This window comes from Mercenaria mercenaria, chromosome 18, assembly GCF_021730395.1.
Source record: "Mercenaria mercenaria strain notata chromosome 18, MADL_Memer_1, whole genome shotgun sequence".
Classification (NCBI taxonomy): domain Eukaryota; kingdom Metazoa; phylum Mollusca; class Bivalvia; order Venerida; family Veneridae; genus Mercenaria; species Mercenaria mercenaria.
The window spans coordinates 40,966,399-40,989,224 of NC_069378.1; the positions used below are offsets into that span (position 1 = coordinate 40,966,399).

General features: G+C 34.0%; 1 protein-coding gene across 3 annotated transcripts; it reads left to right on the forward strand.

Moving 5' to 3' along the window:
* The first annotated feature begins 1,048 nt into the window (after positions 1 to 1,048).
* On the forward strand, positions 1,049 to 22,804 carry LOC128550427 (carnosine synthase 1-like). 3 transcript variants are annotated; one of them, XM_053529408.1, is made up of 15 exons: positions 1,049 to 1,180; positions 2,193 to 2,519; positions 7,423 to 7,557; positions 8,948 to 9,128; positions 12,721 to 12,959; positions 13,437 to 13,703; positions 13,878 to 14,052; positions 16,104 to 16,204; positions 16,709 to 16,940; positions 17,282 to 17,772; positions 18,504 to 18,720; positions 19,156 to 19,333; positions 20,424 to 20,707; positions 21,109 to 21,195; positions 21,940 to 22,804. In XM_053529408.1, the coding sequence occupies exons 1-15, from the start codon at positions 1,163 to 1,165 to the stop codon at positions 22,419 to 22,421; spliced, it is 3,414 nt and encodes a 1,137-aa protein (XP_053385383.1). In that variant the 5' UTR covers positions 1,049 to 1,162; the 3' UTR covers positions 22,422 to 22,804. The 3 variants fall into 3 exon arrangements, with proteins under 3 accessions (XP_053385383.1, XP_053385384.1, XP_053385385.1); XM_053529409.1 differs by having other exon boundaries at positions 19,171 to 19,333; XM_053529410.1 differs by lacking the exons at positions 1,049 to 1,180; positions 2,193 to 2,519 and adding an exon at positions 5,816 to 5,941.
* Positions 22,805 to 22,826: the final 22 nt, after the last annotated feature.

Here is a 22,826-nt window from a genome sequence, read left to right on the forward strand (position 1 = left end):
AGATAAGATTTAAAAAATAAAGTAAACTTTGGAGATACTTTTGCTACATCTTAATTACAACAATGTTTTATGATAATCTGCAATATTTTTTGTACATTTTCTTTTGTTTAAACCATGAAAAAAGTATATTCTTAAACACTATCGCTATATAGCGTAAAAGGGAAACTGGCCTCTTCTCTCATACCCTCGTGGCGATAGATTCCATCAGGAATGAGGTGTCGTGAGTGATTAATATATAAGTTGTAAAACTTCCTTCGCAATCGACCTAAAATAAATTATGTATAAACTATAGCGTAATGGCCGGTACCCACCTCACCGTAAAACCGCAAACGGGTTTTTATTGGTTGCTTATACCGGAAAATGGGATTTATCCTATAATGTCGATATGGAGAATCGGCTCCAGGGCTCGAGGGCCGATACCGGTCTAGTATGCCAATATCGCCCCCTATTTTATAACATCTTTATTGCATATTCTCCACTCAACTATTGAATTGAAAACAAGATTAAATCTTTTTATGTTTGACAACATCATTGAATGTTCATGTAATGCGCGGGAACGCTAACGTTGTCTGATGACGTTGACGGCATTTGTTATAAATTCATGCATTCTCGGGCCGTGGTTTCAAGCATTCCCGGGCCGTGGTTTCTTCAGTTAGCCTATTCTAACCACCTTAAAAGAAGAAGCTAGTGAAATGATGTTAATTTGACATGTTTTCTTTTGTAATATAAATGTTAATTTGTTGATACTTGTCATTCTGTCAGTGGACGCATAAAATTTGGATGTTTTGCGCACCCGAAAGTGTGCCTGATTTTGATATCAGGCACACCAGCTCACACGAACACTGATATCGGCGTGATGCTGCTCATACGTTTAAATTCAGTGCAAATTTGTTACCTAATTTAGTAACAAATTTGTTACCAAATTTAGTAACATATGCAATAATTGACGCGCGACAATACAAAACAATATCTAAACTGATATGTTTATATAATTACACTTATCGAATGATGATTTCATTTTATTTTTTACTATACTATATGGGTCCAAATAATATTGCGTTGTTTTCGTTAGTATTGATTAAACTCAGATTAAGTAACATGTATTTTACACGGTTGTTTATAAATATTAGGCTGAAGCTTCCGTAATTTTAAACAGATTGAAATGGATAGATTATATAAGGTTTGGTGTTATCATTATAAATTCTGTCTCACAGTTTAAGTATAAAAATATCAATGAATTTCTTTAAACACCGAAATGTAGTTAACTGGACTTTATTTCATTTAATTTTGACAAACAGTTGAATATTTCAAAACAAATAAATCGAATTTAGAACACAAACTTTTCAATATTTATCTTTACAAATGTAATCAAGTGGATAGCGTGTTTTTTATCAAACAGAATACATTAGTTCGACATTTAATAAAACATGTTGTTGTGGTAAAAAGACTCTAATCTTAACGCTTTTCATGTTGCCTCTCATTCTCTCTCTCTCATAAGAAATAAGAATACTTTAACTATAAACAATATTTACATACATGTATATTCTATCAAGTGAGTTTATTTGATGTAGCAAACTGGCTAATTTTCTTTCAAATAATAGTTTACGTTTTTTATTGGATGTTGACTGCTTAAATATATGACTCACCTGTCAATGCATGCTACTAATAAGCCTGAAAAGGAACAAAAGTGTATTCAATACGCGATAACAATTTCAAAATGAAAGAAAATAATCAGAAGTTTTAACCGCAAAATTTTATATTAAGAAGAAATTTGCTCTTCCTTGTTTAACATATTAAAAACTTGCTATCAGAAAGCGAAGTATTACTTAATTCTAGATGTTTACCTGATACAAAGTTTATACTACGTATCGGTAGAGTCATAATTTTATAATCAGAACAGAATTTAGATGTATTTGGTAAAACTTTTGAAGTTTCATAGAACAGAAGATTGTCGACTTTCTGAAAATCCGTGACGTGAAATTAGAGAAGACAGTTTTAATCAGGTGGTATTCAAACGTACGGTTCTTAGGAAGTTGTGCGTGTTAAATGCGTATACTGGGAATCCAATAAGACTTTTTTCTATCAAACGACCAAATAGAACAGAAATACTGCTGTTGGCGTTCAACCCAAATAAGCAATAGTGTCTAAGTAAATGACAAACTTCAAAAATTACAAGTACATTTTTTTTACAGACAACACGCTTCAAAATGCCATATCAGTTACTTGCAAGGCGATCTCCGAAATTCTGCTGTTTTCAACCGTTAACAGCAAAAACATTATACAGATGTTACCATAGAACCCACAATTCATTATTGAAAACAACCAAACCATTGAACAAAAATATCTTATTGAAGGACAAAAATATCGAATTGTGTCGGTCTTTTAGCAACAAACGGTTTCTGGAAGGAGTATGGGATAACGCTTTATCACCAGATGAGAGGATGCGCCAATTGCAGCAGGACTATGACAGGGTGGTAGAAGAAATAGAGAGAATTGATAAAAGCTTTGAGCAACATGACGTGAGTACCCTTCACATATGTATAAAGGTATTCTCTTTCACGGCCACAGTCACCCGCTATTGCTCCATTTTCAGTCGGCATCGTTAATTATGTATCCCACATGTAGTGGGGGAGACATATTGTTTCAGTAATATCCGTTGTTTGTAAATGTCAAACTGTCCGTCTGTATGTGAGTTAAGCAACTTTTCTGACACCACACGGTGGATTTACACCAAACTTCACTAAAGCGATCGATACCAAGCCTAAGTGTGTATATCGTCGGCATGTTTTGGTTCATTATTTTCAATGGGTGGAGTTACGGCCCTTGAATCGTCAAATTGTTTGATATGTCGGCCACTTTTCTTAAATTATTTTGCGGCTTTCCAACAGACATTCCAGGAGTGATCAGTGCCAAGCATCATTGTATATATTCTCGGCATGTTCCGGGTCATTGATTTTCGTTGGAGTTATGGCCCTTGAGTATTCGTATTTTACCTTGATCCGATACCATATAGACGAATTAAAGGTGGTCAATCACATTTAAGCAAAATTTAGTGACATTTTTTACTTTTTGTATATTCTGTTAGAGATTTATTTAAGAAACAAAAATACCAATCACTTAGAGTTAGATCCCTGTTAGAAATGTATACTTTATAGATTTTCATAAAAATTTGTAATTACTCCCCTTTAATATGAAAATATTTAAAATACTTGGTATTTCTTTTCATTTCCATATAATTCCGAGTTTTACATTCGCATTGGATAGATAAACCAAATATTTAATAATCTGAATCAAAAGGTGGGTTTTAAAATGCATGTAGCTTCTGAATTTTATTTTTTTCCATTCTATCTTGGTTGCGCAACCAAGATAGGCAAAGGGAGGTAATAATAATTTTTCAAACTTGCATTTCTAATGAATTCAATCTATATATGTAATTGTTAATGCAATTATTTTACGAATATAATACAATATATCGGTTAGTTATACATTTTCTTAGGTAAAGTATGATTATCACATTTATACTTATGATAAAATACCTCGATCTTGGTTGGGCAACTGCAATAGGAAAACCAATTATTAAAAATATCTCCAGTGAAAACCTAACTTGTATTAAGCGCTAACTGAACATTAGTGAGTGTAAATGATCAGATGTTAAAGTTTAAAACAAATCCGTTACTTAGCCAAAATCTGATTATCCACCTTTAAACCAAATTTCACAAAAGTGATCATTGCCCAGCTAAAGAGTGCATATCGTCGGCATATTCCAGTTTGGTGATTTTCAGCGGAGTAACTGACCTTGGTTCGTCGTTTTGTTTTGGCCACTTCTGTTATATTATTGGACGGATTTCCACCAAACATTACAGGAATGATCAAAGCCAAGCCTTATTGCGCATATTATCGGCTTGTTTCGGTTTAATGATTTTCAGCGGAGTTATGACCATTGATTTGTCAAATTCTATGTGATGTATGTGCTAATTTTCCTATACCACTGTTCGGATTTTTATCACCTAAGTTCCTTATCTGGTAAGCGACGGGCCAACTTAAGACACAAAAGCAATCAAGATATTCCAACTTTCACATTTTAACGGGGAGTAAATAAGTTCAACTTGATACCTGCAAGGGATAACACGTACAGTCGGGATTAGCTGTCACTTTAAGTGATAGCACAACAGGTAGATTACTGTTCCTCTTATTGCTCAATTTGCACAGCGCTTTCTGCTCAGCAATAAAGACGGTTGTAAATAATGATACTCGTAGGATGATATTTTAGCTTATATGTTAACAAGAATTTGATAACTCAGATACAGTTATCATACATGTACTCTAAATGACTTGTTTAAGACTTTAGAAGTGGTATACAGCACAACCATGCTTTAATATAATCCAGACAATATATAAAGGTTATACCCCTATATATAGGGAATAGTTTCACATATAATCAAACTAATTTAGCTAAGGAAAAAAGAGCACCGTCAACGTATTCTAACGTCAACGTTTTCAAATACGTCCGAGTTCAGTGTGTGTGGTCTGGTTTAGCGTCTTTTTCGTTTTTTTCAGTCATACGTCCATGATCTCTATCCATTTTATGATGATCAAAATTATACGTACAGAAAACAATATACTTAAGTCTGAGTATGTAGATGTTACGTGCACACCTGTACACTCAAAATCAGTACAGTATATGCGTTCTTGGCAGAGATAGGTGCAAGGCATGACTGCAAAAATGAGAAAGAGCCAAAATACATAATTATTTATTTTCTCACAGGAACTGAATCAGTGGATCATCATTACATACATCAGTTCAATACTTGCATTAACTACGAAAAACTGTTGGACAAACATACGTAAACAAATTCGGATAGACGGATGAACGTAGCAATAACATAATATGTCCCGTATACCGACACCAAAAAATTAAAATTGTGTAACAACTTACAAAAAAAAAAATGAAATAATTAAGAAATAAATATCATAAATGGTGCGAAACGAAGGTGTATCGAATACTCTGAAGTCGTATTCTCGTTAAAAATTGTTTCAAGTTAGCGAAAAAAATAATGAATGACTGATCTACGAATGATAATCGGCAGGTTAACGAATTTTTCTGGTTATTAACCTCAGTTAAGTACTTAACCACAACCTGTGTCAGTGAACTTTCCAATGAATGATTTTCTCGCAATTTTACACAAGCATTGTATAAATAAATATACGAGAAAATTTCCTATAGGACTGCAGTAGTTGTAAAGAATTCAGAAGTTAGGACGGCAGCCAGAGCAATTGTGATAACGTGTACACGTAAGCGTCTTTTTATCGTTGTTATGAAAGTATTGTTTTATTCACACGTGGAATGTCATACGGCATCCACTCCCTCCAGCTCCTATGCGTATGGATATGTACCTATAGTTTCTAAGCATATGTATAAAAGGGAAAGTACATTGTACGTATAAGCTATTCTGTCAGTAGCCTGGGAATCCAGTCTGACAATTTCTAACTTTTGCAAATTGATAATAGAAAGCCAATTAACACTAATTAACGCAAAACAAGTGGGGTCTTAAATGCATAAATATTAAGTATGGTTGCTTCTGGCAAACTACGAATATTATCAACGGCTTCCCAGGCTATTGTATCCGTAACGTATAATAGTTATTTCTAATATTAATGTATTTACCTTACAAATGTTTATAAGTTACAGCGCAGTTCTGAAATATGTCTATCACTTGCTGATGAGTAAATACTTTCTTAACTTCAATAAAGGTTAACAGGTTTTCTGTCTGTACACTTATAACACTTCAAAGGGTATGATAGGTTATAATCTTCGTATTAGGTACAGTATGTTGCCGGTGATGCTACAAACATTCTTAGAAAAATCTGTTTTTGGCGAATTCAAAGTCTTATATTAATGGCAAATGTAAAGAGAAATCTGTTAAATGGAAATTAAGCAACGGTAAGTTGTCTTTTTTTTCATTTTATTTGACTTTATATTTCAGTAAATTTTTATTGTCTACGGTATTTAAATAACTAAGATATGCTGAGCTTTACTAAATCATTGTTTAAAATTATGTTTTATATATTATACGTATCAATGGTTAGCATATAATTCATGTACCACTCGCAGCATAGGTAGCTTACTAATGTAAAAAAGTAATCGAATTACAATAAAAGACTTTACAAACACTTTATTATTCGATTCAAGAAGAATTCCAGGATGTATATTTTATCGAACATGCGTAATAGGGTGATATTAAGGCAGTAATTTTGCCGACTTATCTTGGCAAGACATTTTGATATGATAACTATCTATACCTCCGAACATTAAAAAAACAACAACACAAAACAGAGCAACAACACCAACAAAAAGAAAAACGAAAAGAAAAAAACAACAACAAAAAACAACAACAAAAATCAACAAAAATAAGCAATCACAGGAAGTGTGTGACATCCAGGTCTCCTTTCGTTTTAAAGTTATACTAGACCTAAAATTCATTTTTGAAATTATGAACAATTACTATATATATATATATAGTTCGTGTAAACATAAAATTAACAAGTTTATGTGAATTAATAGTATTCAAAAAGTACACACTTAATAGATGTATATCTAAATCATGGTTTAAATGATTGTGTTCTACTACTAAAAAACTGGAAGATTTTTTAACAAATGACAGTTACTGCTTGGCATTTAAATATGAACACATCTCTACATATACTATCACTATACACGTTCAGATTATCTACATTTGTAGCAAATATATAAAAATAAAATATTTTAGTGAATGAATGGCATTGTATATCTTTGAATATGAAGCAGTCAACGAGACAAGATGGATATGAAAAATTGACCAATGGAAATGTGTCTATTTTCCTTCATACTCGACCGCAATCATTAAGGTTATATACAAAAAAAAAAGAAAAAAGAAATTGCATTAGCTCATTTACATGAAAAGTTTTGACACTTATAAACCTTTTTTTCTGCTTGGATAAAGGATTATACAAATATTTTTATTATTTTAACTGTATAAGTATCAATACAGTCGGTATTTACATTTATTTACATTGCAAATCTTCAGCTGTTTTTGTTAAGTTTCTCATGCGAACAATTATATACTTTTAAGTAAACATAAAAGTGAGTGCGTTCAATTATAATGGATATACGTGATACATGTACAAGATACATCATTTTACAAACGTATGAATGAAAATCAGACGTGAGAAATACGGTTATTATTTTTGAAAAGAATTTATCTAATTTTGTTTTCACTTCATACATGTACATGTTATCTTTTCTTGTAGACTTTCGAAAGTCAAAAGCTGTATTTAGATGTGTTTTTTTTTTCTTCAAAATTGTAAATTTTCCTTACTCTGCGAAATGTTTGACGTACATGTATGCGATTAGTTTCTGGAAATTATAAGTGAATAATTCTGTAGGTATTAGAAGCTAAAGACACGGACATGGCAAAGGGGCTGGTAGAAATATGTGAAAATTATTCAAAAGCCCACGGCTCATATGTAGAATGGGACACAGATGTGAATCTTTCTCCGCCGAAATCGTGGGGGAAACCGGTACGTAAAATTTTGTTGTTGTTAGTAATACGTGTAGAAAATGTACCAAAGAAAGATAGAAATACACTGACATGGGAATGTAATTATCAGTTCCGTGAACATAAATTTAAAACGAAGTCTTAGATGAACAACAAAATATCAGGTAATAAAATCTCTTAAAGACTGGCTATAAACATTTTGTTTAGAACTATAACATTTGATTTGTGTATCAAATTGTGCTTGTTTGTAAGATTATATTCATTTTTCTGCTAATGTTTTAGCATTTCGACAAATATTGTTAATGTCCTTAATTTAAATAAAGTTTGTTTAAGAATTGAATCTGTAACTATAAATAAAAAAGCAGCATAAGCCCGGTGATTACGACTTTTGGCTTGAATGCACTTTATCGATACGCATTTCCTGTCTGTTTTTATTTCATGTAATGCTATAGGAGAGCATTTTCTCGAAATCATTCGTTTATTTCAAGATTTGCGTGAAATAATATCTTCGTTTTATCATTATTGGGAATTAATATCATTATATCCACCAATAGATACAGAAACTGAATTTAAATTAATGGAAATTTACGAAATAAGTATAAAACGCATGATTCTTATTTGAACGTTCTGTATCAGCGTGAACATTTTTTAATAATTTTCACCAATTTTATCAAACCGGACCTACGAATGTTAATAACTTATTATAAATGATATTCTAGCACAAGAATTGTAAATGACATGCTTTCCCCGTTACATATCATATTTATTCTATCATAACAAAATATCTTTTGTTTGTTTTTGGTTTAACGCCGTTTTTCAACAGTATTTCAGTTATGTAACGGCGGACAGTTAACCTAACCAGTGTTCCTGAATTCTGTACGAATTCTGCAAGTAACTGCCAACTTCCCCACATGAATAAGATGTGGAGGACGGATGATTTCAGACACAATGTCTTTTCTGAAATCGTCACGGAGAACATACGCCTCGCCCGGGGTTCGAACTCACGACCCCGCGATCCGTAAACCTGCGCTCTCCCTATTTAGCTAAGCGTGAGGATTCATAAAAAATATCTCCCATCGCCGTACCTGTCAAATATGTGTTCTGTTATTTTAATCTTTTGACTTGTTAGCATGGCCGGATGATCTATGGATCTGTGAAGAGTTAGGAAAAGGAACTAATAAAAGAAATTCTCAGAACAAGTTGGTAATCTGTGGAACATATCCATTTAAGAATGGTGTTTTACAGTTGATCTTATGCCTACAGAACCAAATCATTAACAAGTATGTTATCAGTGTACAGTTGCTAGTTGTTATCTGAGTAGCGTGTCATGTGATAGTTTTGCAGAGAACGCAAGCTTTTCCATTTTAGTAACGTTTTATAAGTAACGTATGTTACAATTCTTACTATTTAAGGCCCCTGAAAAGGACAAATATATTTGGGACTACTACACTTCTTTGCAATACACACTGTACGAAACAGGTCATCCGGAGACGGTCGACCGGACATTCAAGCCAAGAAGTCTTCCGAATAAAGAACATGTAAACGTTGTTTTGCTGTCGTCACCCGTTGAATGTATCGGTATCCTACTGGAAGGTAATTCATTAATAGAAGATTTATTAGTTCCATGGATGGGATAAGAAAGATATCATATTTACAGTGTCAAAACCATGGTATATTAAGTGGAAAGTGTATGCAAATCTTTAGTAGTGCCGCTTGACATTTAGTTAACCTTGCTACAGCACTTTTGCCTGAAAACTGATTTTCAAGTCATATTCTTTTGAACATGTCAAACGTTGCAAGGTTATCAACCAGTCCGAAGCAAAGTGGGCGAGCTGGTGCGTGTGTTGAGAGGTGGAGGGTTTTAATGGAGAAGTATATATTACATGTTTTTTTTTTTTTTTTTTTTTTTTTTTTTTTTTTTTTTTGTGGGGTATAGTTTATTCAGAAAAAATCAATTAAAATATTACAAACAAGCTCTATGGCTTTTTCAGTACTAAACTAACATTGGTATCTCACTACTTACTGCAAAGTTTAAACAAAATGAATCATTCAGACACACACAAAAAAGTAAAAAAGATTTAAAGCAGAGTTAATAATATAACTGTGAAACATTGATAATAATTTAACAATTTCATATAAATATTACTATTCAATTCTACATTACTGTTTATAGAAAGTTTTTATTCTACCCCATTTTTTTACATGTTAGTTCTAATATACGGAATTTGCCATCTTGAAAGATAGTTTTTTCAAGTTACGACACTTTGCCATACGTGGCGGTTCTTTTTTCAATCGTGTGCGACAATGAAAAGTATACAAATCCAAACTTTAAAGAGCTATTCCTTTTTATGACACTAACTTACGATGAATTGAAGTTAGTCTGAAGTAAATTCGAAACTATTTAGAAGATACAAATGTATACAAATGCTTTTTCATTCCAAAGAATATTCCTCTAGCCAATAATCGATAGTGGTAAGACGTTTCTGCACAGAAATAAGAAGGGCATGTTTACATTTTATTTAATAAAAGTACTAAAATTAAGAATCTTTAGGTGTAAAAGATTCACCGATTTTCAACATTTGATTCAGCTATTAAAACAAATTTTATCTTAAATTTTGATTGACCCTCTCCACGGTTTTTATTTTAATGAAAATTATGTGTTTTATGACTGTCACAATGCACTGATTATTATTCATTAATGCAAAAGGATATGTAAAATTTAAATCTGCATATATGTATCTACGTCGTCTCTTATATTGCAAAATTAGTAACCAACTAATATCTTATTACAGACGTTTTGTAGGTCAAAGTAATATGACAGAGATAAATTATACCTGCAAACAATATTCAAATCTGCATACATGTTCATATTCAACCTTCGTTTGTGAATATACGTCGATTACACTGTGATGTTTTGATAATATTTTACTTACTTTACAAAACTCAGCTGATAAACTGCTGAGCCAAAAACCACATTTTAACAAAAAACATGAATATAAGTTTGACTGCATTAAAAAAAAATCTCGTTTTACCAGGCATATGTAGGCGACAAATGATATGGTAAGATTATGTCAATTTTATTAATGTTGATATAAAAAAGAATGCGTAGGTTCAAGTTTTCCTGTATCTCACGATGCAGTATTTCTAAATGATTATGATATGTACGCGATAAATAAGTGAAAATAAAATAGACATCTGGTTATGAAAATGTAGTATCCTGCATTTGCATCAATGCGTACGTGTTCAGTATATGATTTTTGTATAGTCGTATTCTGAAACATGTATTTTCGAATCATTTGATGACTACATGTATCTCACTATCTTTGTCAATAGCGTGAAAGAACCATATGAGCCGTGCCATGGAAAAACCAACATAATGGCTTTGCGACCAGCATGGATCCAGACCAGACTGCGCATCCATACTGTTCGCTAATGGTTTCTCTAATTGCAATAGGCTTTGAAAGCGAACAGCATGGATCCTGACCAGACTGCGCGGATGCGCAGGCTGGTCTGGATCCATGCTGGTCGCAAAGCCACTATGTTGGTTTTCTCATGGCGCGGCTCATATCATATTTTGTATGTCAAAAATATGTATACTCTGTATTATCGAATTGATTAAAACACGACACTCAACAGGAGATTGCACACGATATTAAAATCTACATCACAACATGCACGTCAAAATTGATTATGCAAACATTCGAATGCACATACATGCAAAGAAAACTGAATTTGTTTGACATCCGTAACACTGCACAATAAGTCACTTTTTATCGTACGGCCTAGAGACCGTAATCTCCTGCGGGATAACTCACACTATTGTAAAACTCGCATCAGCATCAGTCGGACAAACGCTTATTTTATTGCCTAGCTGATAACTGCTAGCAACTAAGCAGTTAATGACTTACCACAGCTAAAAGTCATTAACAAACAAACTTTATATTCCGTATTGAACGAAAGCGCATGTCAACAAATGCGAAATAAGGCAAAATCTGAGGTAATCGACACCTCGTAAGTAATGCAGATCATTTGACCGTATGCTTGAATGTTTCATTAAACGATCCACACTGTCAGATAACTGGATTAAATCTCATATAATCTCAGATTACCCACCAGTGCAAATCTCAGATAATCCGCAAGACTAAGTCTCAGATAATCCGCTGGAGTTAATTTCAGATAACCCGCAGAAGTAAATCTAAAATAACCCGCAACAGTAAATCTCCGATAACCCGCATAAGTTAGTCTCAGATAACATGCAAGAGTAAATCTCAAATAATCCGCAGAAGTAAATCTCAGATAACCATCAGAAGTTAATATCAGATAACACACAGATGTAAATATGAAATAACCCATAAGAGTAAATCTCAGATAACACGTAAGAGTAAATCTCAGATAACCCGTAAGAGTAAATCACAGATAACCTGCAGAAGTAAATCACAGATAACCCGCAGAAGTAAATCTCAGATAAACCGCATAAGTTAAACTCAGAAAACCCGCAAGACTAAATCTCAGATAATACGCATAAGTTAATCTCAGATAACATGCACGAGTAAATCTCAGATAATCCGCAGAAGTAAATCTCAGATAACCCGCAGAAGTTAAATTCAGATAAACCACATAAGTTAATATCAGATAACCCGCAAGACTAAATCTCAGACAATCCGCAGGAGTAAATCTGTTACTGCTTAGTCATACAGTAAATTTGGGTAAAAGATGAAAAAATAGATGCATTTCTTTTTTTACATGTAGTAATAGTATCAAAATGTATCATTTCTTGTGCTTCAGTAAGTTTTCTGACTTTCACCACAATATTGATCGTACCAAGTGCGCTAGTTATGTATTAAAAGTTGGCGTTCGATGACATATGTGTCACGGTATAGGACTTATATTAAAAAGATGAGAAAACTGTACAGGCAGCCGGGTACCTCAGTCGGTAGAGCATTGGAACGGTATTCCAAGGCCTCTGGTTCGAGTCCAGGTTTGGCTGCACATTTTTCTCATTCGGAGGCCCCGGGTTCGAGTCCTGGTCTGGCTGCACATTTTTCTCCCCATTTTAATATAAGTCCTATACCGTGACATATGTAAGATCAAAATTATAGTGACAGTGTCACGCTACGTGCAGTTGTTACATACGTGTAGTATAGTTTCAGTTTTTACACAAGCCATTTATACATTTTTTTTCTAGGTGGAAAACAGTTGCCAGATGGTTTTCATCTTGTTCTTTCACCGTCCTGGCTATCAAAAGTTCCATCTGAAGAAGACACTTCTCTCAGCTCACTGTTGCTGCACAAATCTATATCGTTCCATTCGAACGGCGCTTCCTTCATTGACGAGTACAATCCTCCTAGAAGGGTGTCCTACTTCGTGAACTATTTTACGGACAACATCACAAGTGGCCACCGTAATGATGGTATAGAGATAGAGGTAAACAAGTTATTACACGGTATAATATGAAATAAACGTGAACAATTACAATGGATAATGGTATAATCGTTATTGAGAATTTTGGCATGGAAAATGGAAACGTGCGGGGTTTAACATGTTATATACGATTTAATTTCTATATAACAAAATACGATAGAAAAGTATAAGTATAAGGTGTCTTCTAGTCGAATATCTATTACAAATTAGACTTAAGTATTTTTATTTTTTGGTTTGTAATTAAATATTATACTGTATATGTAATTTCCTCACAAATTATATCCATCAATTTTCTGTTGCGCTTATTTTACTTAATTCACATATATTCAGACGTAAAAAAACAAGAAAGCACAACTGTAAAACTTCTGTGTTCGGATCCTTGGCCTTGGTAGCACACTTAACAGTTTTATCATACCTTTTGAATACGTGTTTAAGCTCTTGCCAGGTGATGTCAGTATTCCAATTTACTTCCTGTTGCAGAGTGGTCTTGACTGTCCAATGAGCAGTTCCATCAAACTTTGCGAGTTGGTTGACGACAAGGTTTGGACAAGAGATATAATGGCGGATGTTGGTATGAGCATACCGGAAACACTTGCAATCCGAAGAATGCCGATTAGAAAGCTGTCGTCTGCAAAAGAGGAAATGAAAACTATCGATTTCAAAAGTTATGATACCCTTGACATGACCACTGTTGAAAAGGAAATCTCAGCATTTGCTAAAAGACTTCAATTGTCACAAATCCAAAAGGTAAAATTCAAATTATCTTCAATATAATGTCATGATGTCCTAATCATAGTTCATGGGAAGATGGCAACACGACTCGAGTTCGCCTTCAAGTTGTCCTTACATATTAATATTTTCAGAAAACTGTCGATCTCAAAATTTACTCAAGCTTTAAATTCAAATTTAACAAAATTTCAGATTGTTGTAAAACCTTCGGGACCAAAATACCTCGGTAGCGTGGGAGTATCATTTCATAGTACGTCAGATATTGAACCAATCGTTCATGCCGCCAAAGAATTGCTTATGGAGATTGATGAAGGTTGCTCTGTCCTTGTAGAAGAATTTGTGGAATCAGTCGTTCCACTTGATGCAGGTAAAATAGATAAACAATGAAAGCTACTATACTGCAAAGAATTAGGTTAAAGATGAAAACATAGACAATAAATCATAATGATAACAAAGACATATTATTTCATATACCCAAAACAGAGAAATTGGTTTAAGAAGCGATGTCGTCTTGGAGAGACATACATGCATGTGATCATTTTGACCTACTTTTTTGTATATTTTGCTTTGTAAGCTATTATATTATGTCTTTGTAGACCGGAACACTTTAATTCACATTTTTACATAGAGTTTTCGTTATTTCCTTTGGAAAGTATTGTTAAGAATTGATTATGCATCTTAAAAGTGAAACGAATGCGACTTTCACAAATGACGAAACTTGAAATATGTCTGTTTATGACCCGTTCTAGCCTCATTTGTTTAGAAGAGATTTTTGATTGAATTGGCTACATTCTATTTGAACATTTTTCCTATTGGAATGGGCTACGTTCAATTATATCTCGAAAGTACTGTCGTTTCTCAAACATCAATGTATCTCTGTTTCAATTTTTTTAAGCAAGACCGAAATAGAACGGTGGTATGTTTAGGACATGCATTCTTTATGATTAAATTATCTTATGCGCACGACATCTTATCTCAAGCACTCGACATCTTATCTCGAGCGCACGACATCTTATCTATATATATTAGGGCCAATTCGTTTCATGCAACCCGGGACATGCCGGTCACGTGAGCGGAAAAAAATCTCGCCGGTTTATTAATAAACGAACTGTTCGCCGTACGCCGGCTACGTGAGCTGGAAATTAGAAAATTAAATTTCAGATTTATTATGATTTTCTATTGTGGCCTGTTCCAAATAAGTTAGCAAATATTTCTTGCAGTATGTTTCTACCTCTACTATTTGCAAATGTTTACCCGATTTTGTATCGCGAAAATACATGATTTGCCGCACTGTCTATCTCGCAAGACCGGCGTACATCGGCGTACGCCGGATAGACCAAGGCAGTGCCGGGAAGCCAAACAAACGCATAGCCGGTTGCACGCGGTGAAACGGCGTACGCCGCAAAAGTGAAACGAACTGGTCCTTAGGGCCCTTTGTGTGTATTCAGGTCATCAGTAAAAACAGACGACTCCCACCGTTTTTGCTTTTTGTTTCGTTTATACTTCTTACCGTTTCACGGGTTTGCAGGGTAGTAAGTTAAATACACAAGCTGGCAGAAAAAGTTCAGTGATGACGCAAAGGAATGAATTTAAGTCCTTGACAAAATAAAGATTTAGTATGTAGGCTTCGCCTATATATCAAAGAATTTCCCTGTTTCCCCTTAATTCATGCATACAATTTTAAAACATTTTTGACTATGTGAGAATTGATACTGTCAGTCGAACTGCGATTTGTTGCTATTCTAACATGCAGTAAGCATCATTATGTTCGTTTAATTTTTGAAGAAAGGATGCACTGCGCTCCAACAAAATGTGATAGATTTGTACTTCTGGGAAAATTAATTAACATCTTAATAGGCGGGACCCTAATAATCTACTCGTCCGTTTGTTTTTACCGATGACCTGAATACACACGAAAGGCCCTAATATATAATATATATATATAAGATGTCGTGCGCTCGAGATAAGATGTCGTGTGCGCGTGATAAGATGTCGGCGCTGGAGGTAAGATGTCGAGCGCACGAGATAAGATGTCGTGCACTCGAGATAAGATGTTGTGCGCACGAGATAAGATGTCGAGCGCACGGGATAATATTTCGAGCGCACGAGATAATTTTCGAGCGCACGATATAAGATATCGTACGCTATAGATAAGATGTCGTGTGCACGAGATAAGATGTCGTGCGCTCGAGATAAGATGTCGAGCGCATGAGATGACATTTCCAGCGCACGAGATAAGATGTCGTGCGGTCGAGATAAGATGTAGTGCTCACGAGATAATTAAATCATAAAAAAATAAATGCATGTCCTAAACATGCCACCGTAAAGTAGCACTATTATACATGTATATTGATACCAAGCACGTGTCAGGTAGATATAATACAGATCTTTTTGAACCAGTAAGTTAATATTATTCAGGTTCTGACCAAGCGCCACTGTGGTCGGCAAGTGAAGGACTAGGCTTTAGAGTTCGTTCTACCGTTTGCAGGGACCACGATGATACACCGGTCACAACTCTTGTAAATACTATTGTATATCTTAATCATGTATAACACAAAACAACCATATAAGATACCTTAGTCTTTGGTTTTCCGGTTGCATAAGTCTTTTCTCTTGGTTTAGTTACAGCTTTGTTATCTCAGTGAGATGTGGTTTTGGTATGAAGTAAAGTTAAATGACGTTCGTAAAGAAAGATGAATTGTTAAAACGTAAAGCTTTGTATGCGTTTCTCGGTTCAATGAAATGAACATCATGTCTCCTTTTATGGGACAAGAATAGTGTCAATATTCGGAAGAAATATAGCAGTCTCGAATTTCCGTAGATTTACAGTATTCACCTCAAGTTCACAGCATTTTCTGTGCAAAGTACTGAAATGAAATATCTTTATATCAAACCCAGTTTTATATATTCGTGGATAACAATGTTTAGCTATTTGTTTATAGTTTGCACTGGTACAGTATCAGTTTCATTATTTCATTTTGTAACTTTATTCAAATTCCTGCATGTACATTAAACTTTACCAGATTAACTGCGCTATAGCAGACAAGCATCTGCCAATAAACGGCGACAACACCGTCTGTCAGTCTCTCGACAGCACATTACTGGCATACAACGTATTTGATGAATCTGAGAGAAGAGAATTAGAAATGAAAATAAGAACGCAATCGGCTGATGTGTTGAAAATGATAATGGAAAGAGAGAAATTGCTTAGCGTTGAAGAAAGAGGTGCATTCAGGGGACAAACTGATGTAACAGGTGAGCATTTTGTTTTTGATAAGTCATTTTTGTAAACAAGAGGTTAGGAAATTCAGACAACAGGCACTCGCCTCTTCCAATACTTTACAGAAGAGGGTGTTTCATTTAGGTGTGTGCCGCTTAACCTGGAGGTCATAAATCTGAGCCACGTGCATCCTCGTATGGCGCCAGTACTTGTTATCAAGGAGGAAGCATATTTTAAATACGCTCCACTCTTTCTTTATTGTAAATAACCTCAAATATATATGCTCAATGTAATCATAAACTAAAATGCCAACTGATCACAGAATATTAATAATTATATTAATTAAACATCCTCTTGTAATGCTTCTTTATATTAGGAATAGACATGGTAGTGACAAAGAAAGCTGGAAAGTTAGTACCTGTAGGTATAGAGGTCAACAGTCATGACTGTACCATCAACACTCAGCTGTATGATTTTATGATGAGCCTTGGAGAGAACACTTTGATGAAGCGGAAAGAAAAGACCAGCACCAGTCCTATGGGAAATGTAAATAACACAAAAGATAAAGGTTACGTACCTAGTCAATTTCCTGACAATCGAGATTCAAAAGGGAGCGAGTTCACAGGCGGCAACGGAGCTGAATTTACAGACAAACAGGGAGGGATAGTTGCATCATTAAGCTCAACAATTCAAAAATCCAGATATTATTCCGGGAAAACGATGGGTCGAAGTGTCCGTCCATTTGTAAGGAATATGATATCAAGGTCTCAACGTTACATGATGAAAGGAAAACAAGTTGTTGTAATTGGTGGCGGTGGCTACAGCAAGAGAAATATATGGCCGGATGCTCAGGATTATGGCATTAAAGTAAGTCCAGCTATTTTTCAATATACGTTGATAGTTTGGCAAAACTCTAAGGTAGCGAATGACATAAAGGTATTACATGCCGGTATCGTATGAATGGCTTTTTCAACTCTCATCGACTTACCAACATCATATTCTACTATCTTATTTAAAAATTGTATTTAGTTTGTATAAGATATACAGCTTGGTAATTATTAAATATTTTGAAATAATACATTTAATACTGTATTCTTATCTAATACGACGGACACTTTATTTGGCGATTTTCAAAATGTAATTTATATACGCTGATTAATTTTGGGTTTCAAGATCAGAATCCGCCAAAATAACAATCCTTTAACACGACATTGAATATTACTGATAGAAAAATGAATATTTAGTGAACAACTGTGCATTACGGAAAAAAAAACTTCTATTCAAATATGCTTTGACGGTCGTATGTATATGTAGATGAATTATTCATAATTTATGTATGCAATATTTTGGCGATGGATTTAATTTATTGCTCTGAAACAAAACCACCAGTTTAGCCAAAATGAAACTTCTATAAAACTTAGTACATACACAGTATGTGTGTATTAATTTCAAATACTTAATTGTTACAAATATTTTAGAAGACTGAGTATGAGATAATAATTTGAATGTCAAAATTATTGTAATAGTTACAATCGATAAAAAGGTCGGCGATGTTATGGTTTCGTGAACTAAAAGCTTAATGTGTCGGTTTTAAACAGATTGTTCTAGTCGACTCGGACGCCAATCACCTGGCAAGAAACCAAGTCCACCGCTTCATACACTATGACTTTGATGATCACCAGGAAGACTTTGCGCATGCGTGTAATATCTTTAATTTGTTACATACCCAAGGGATAGATGTTGATGGCTGTCTCACGTTCTGGGAGGATTGTGTACCGCTAGCCGCTCTTGTCAAAGAAATGACGGGCACAAAAGGTTTCTTTTCTTATTTTTGGCTCATGTTTTTTTTTCTGATTTAACTGGAAATGTTTTACCAGACGGGTCCACTTCATGTTGGTGTTTTTTATCAATGGAAATATAATCTGTATAGATAGTCTTTGTGTGCTTTTTTAAAAACATTATGATAACGCAATACTCTAAATATCTTTAAATGACAGAAAATACACCTTTATACGGCTAATAATACAGTGACTATTATTTTGTCATATAAAATTAGCAGATTAAAAATATGAAATAATATGATGATATTCATTTTATGACCGCAACAAATGTTTTAATCACAAAAATGGCTTACCTTGATTTAAGAGCAAATTCCGTTATACGGTAGAAAATCTTAAACAAAAGCAAACGACGACTTCGTCTCATCATATCAAGAAAATGAAAGAAGTTAATACATAATGATTTATGTAGATCTATTTACTACAGGCTCAAGTCATAAGGCAGCACTTACAGGGAAAAAGAAAAGTAGAACTCAGAATGTTCTTAGCACTTGCACAGCTGATATTCCTCACTGGCCGAGAACATATTTGTATTCCTCAAAGTCCGTTCATATCAAATCTGAAAATGACAGTGTATTAGTGCCAAAAAGGTAAGGCAAATAATACAGTTTTATTTTATTAATTAAATTAAAAAATTTCAATTACAGGTTTACTTGAGAGAAAATAAGTTTATGCTTACTAGTAATCCGGCATTACTTAGTTAATCAAATGAATAAGTATGTTGTATAATTAAGCTGTAGTGTATTATTAGATGTAAAATAATATAAGTGCTGAAGACTTTATACATAACGGCCACTGTGACTTAAGTGTTAGGCACTCTATTACAATGAAAATAATAAGTTGTGTATCATTAAAGCTGAGAAAGTATTGTGTACCTCTATACAATGAATATAAGTATAAAGCTGTGTATACAGACATTAAGCCTGGTAAAATCCGGCACTGTGACTAAGTGTTAGGCCTCTATTACAATGAAAATATGTTGTTTTAAACTGTAGTCTTTATAGAGTCATTCCTGCTAAAATCAGTTGAGTTAAGCAGGATGACGGTCGCAATTTGGACAAAAATTAAAATTTTACCCAGGACGAATTGAGAAACTTAGCAATATCAGGAAACTGTGGCTTAAGTGTTTGCTACTCTATTACAATGAAAATATAGTAGTGTACTACAATATGAATTGCTCTAAGACTTAAGGATGAGCCTTGGCATATTTTAAGTTTTTTTATGGGAACCTTTTCAATATTTCATTACGCTCACAATTTGAAAACATTATGTAAAGAAAAGTATAGATCAATATCATGTGTTGGCACATGTAATGCCAATAAAGGACAATCTATGTCCGACCTCTGAACCATTTATGATGTTTAATATTTAACTTTAAAATTGCACTTTGCATCAGCTGTGTTTCGCTAGTTCTCAAAAAGTAAGGCAGATCGGACAATACTTTATTTTGAATGTTTAATTTGAGTAAAAACCTGTAAGCGGGCAGTGTTTCGAACAAAAACATTAAATGTCGGTTACATCTGAAGATTATGAGGAAAAGGCATATGTTGACGAGTTTAAATCAAAAACCATCATATCAAAGGAAACTGTTTTGAGAGAAAACAATCAGATTCTTTTATTTTCATTAATATCTACATGACAAAGTCACCTAAACATGAAGCTATTTGTCCATTCCTGCAGCATACAGTTCCCCGCGATACTCAAGCTGGAACATGGCTCTAGTGCAGTTGGTGTGTCGGTAGTCAAAGATGAAGAAGAGATTAGGAAGAAGTATCATCAAATATCCGAATGTTTACAGACGGAATCGGATTATCCCGGAATCGGACTTGGTCACGATAATACAATGGTGGCAATGGAATATCATAAAGGATCTGAACACGATGTCGATGTCATTTTATACGACAGAAAGCTTGTTGGTGCATTTATTTCTGATAATGGGCCGACCCGACGACCTTATTTCACAGGTATAGAATATTTTATTTCAGTTATCGCCTGTATTTCTTTGAAAAGCATTGCTATTAAAACAATTAGGTCACTCTTAATAATTAAAATCAGCATTTTCTGTCCCATTTTACTACAAATTATTCTCTCTTTTTATCGAAAATGATAACACGTGCCTATGTGTCATCATCAGTTCTGTCTTAAAAATCATGGTAGCATATTGTTTAACAAAAAACATTATATGTTAAAGTGATTTTGAATACGTCAATGACGTTTCTGTTCATAAAAGCATCCAGATAAATTTCCCAAAACTTACTCTATATCAAAGATAGTCGTTTTTTGAAGACATCTCCGGTTAGCACATTTCCTTCCACCCTATAGACTAAAGAGTTTAGATAACATTGTTCGAACCTTTCCTTTTCAGAGACAGCAGCGGTTATGCCTTCGTCGTTACCAGAAGATAAACAAGCGCAGCTTATTGTAGCAGCATATCAATGCTGTACTGAAATAGGTGAAGTCACTTTTCTGACCTTAGAACTGATACTTGATTATTATTCTCGCGTCATACTTTAGTTAACGTTCTTTATATATTATTTTATATTTATTCTTTCATATGATTCTACGAACGTAAATTACGTTATGCTGTACTGAAATAGGTAATGTCACTTCTCCGACGCTAGAACTAATACCTGATTAGTATCATATTGTCATGTTAATTTATGTTCCTGTCTTAACTGTTGAAATGATTTTGCAAACATAGATTATGTAAGCAGCATACCAGTGTTTTAAAGAAATATGAAAACGTACGTCATTCATTGTTACAGTAGTATACCAGTGTCAAACAAAAGGGTAATGCCCTCTATCTATGAATACTACGGTACATTTTTTTTAAAAAGTGCTGCCCTATAAATGTTATTTACTGTGTGAGAGATCCAGCAAGCAAAGATAATTGGAACACAATAACAGTGATATATTGAAGTAGGTTATATCCCTTGCGAATATATCATTGGAGAAACTTCATGAAATATTTGAACTAGGCACTTTATGTGGCATTGTTATCATGACAATATGCTAACTTTAGTAGCAATGTAAAAGTGCGTTTGCGTTAATGAAATAGTAAATGTTTTTTTTTTTTTTTTTTTTTTTTAATTTTACATGAAGAAAAACACTTGTTCTTATTATTTCCTAGAGATATAAACACGTCCGTTTAAGTATGCACATGATATAATCGTAATGCTGCATTTTATCTTTGCAGGGCTGTCAAGTGGTACATTTAATGTTGAACTACTTATGACCAGCACGGGACCCAAACTGATAGAAATCAATGCAAGAATGGGTGGTTTTTACCTTCGGGACTGGATCAAAGAAATTTACGGGGTGGATCTCATGCTGTGCTCGCTGATGATCTCTTGTGGTGTACAGCCCTATGTTCCCAAACATCCGACAGAATTGCTTTTTATGGGTATAATGCTCATACCTTCTGCGCACGCGCATATATTACACGACACGCATTTTAGAACCCAACTGAACGTAATGATAGAAAAGAATGAGATTTTATTTACGCAGTATAGTGAGTTAGATGAGATACAATCAACTGAATACGAAGAACCATTTGGCAACATTGCAGTGTCTGCGGAAACACCTGAAGAAGCGAAGACTAAACTATCAGCAATTTGCGAACAATTAGGAGTCAGTCTAAAAGAATACCCAGTAAAAACGTTTCTACAATACTTTTAGTATGGACCACCAGTTGTTTCAATTTACAGAAAATCGTCGTGAATGGTTTTTGTATATTGCAGTAATGTAGAAAATAAGACAAAAGAAAGAAATGGGTGACTGGACAATATTTATAATTTTGAAATGTATGTTATTTTACATATATGCATTTTATGAACTTTTCAATATACTCTTTTGCCAAATGTTTTGACTACAGTAGTGTAATATGTTTATATTATACATTTTTTATGCTAGATACCTATTTCTGTGTAATGCATTCTTAAGCTAGATAACTTTTACTATGTTATAGACTTCTAATGTTAAACATCTATATTTCTGTATTAAACATTTCTTACGTTGAGAAACATATATACTGATAATAAACTTGCATTATTTAAGACGTTTTTCAACGTTAACAGGTTTTCG

Bases quoted from the DNA above. Each gene is read 5' to 3' on its own strand.
- LOC128550427 (XM_053529408.1), top strand. The intron at 9,129-12,720 runs GTAATTCATTAA...TTTTTTTTCTAG, and splicing joins TATCGGTATCCTACTGGAAG to GTGGAAAACAGTTGCCAGAT. The intron at 19,334-20,423 runs GTAAGGCAAATA...CCATTCCTGCAG, and splicing joins AGTGTATTAGTGCCAAAAAG to CATACAGTTCCCCGCGATAC.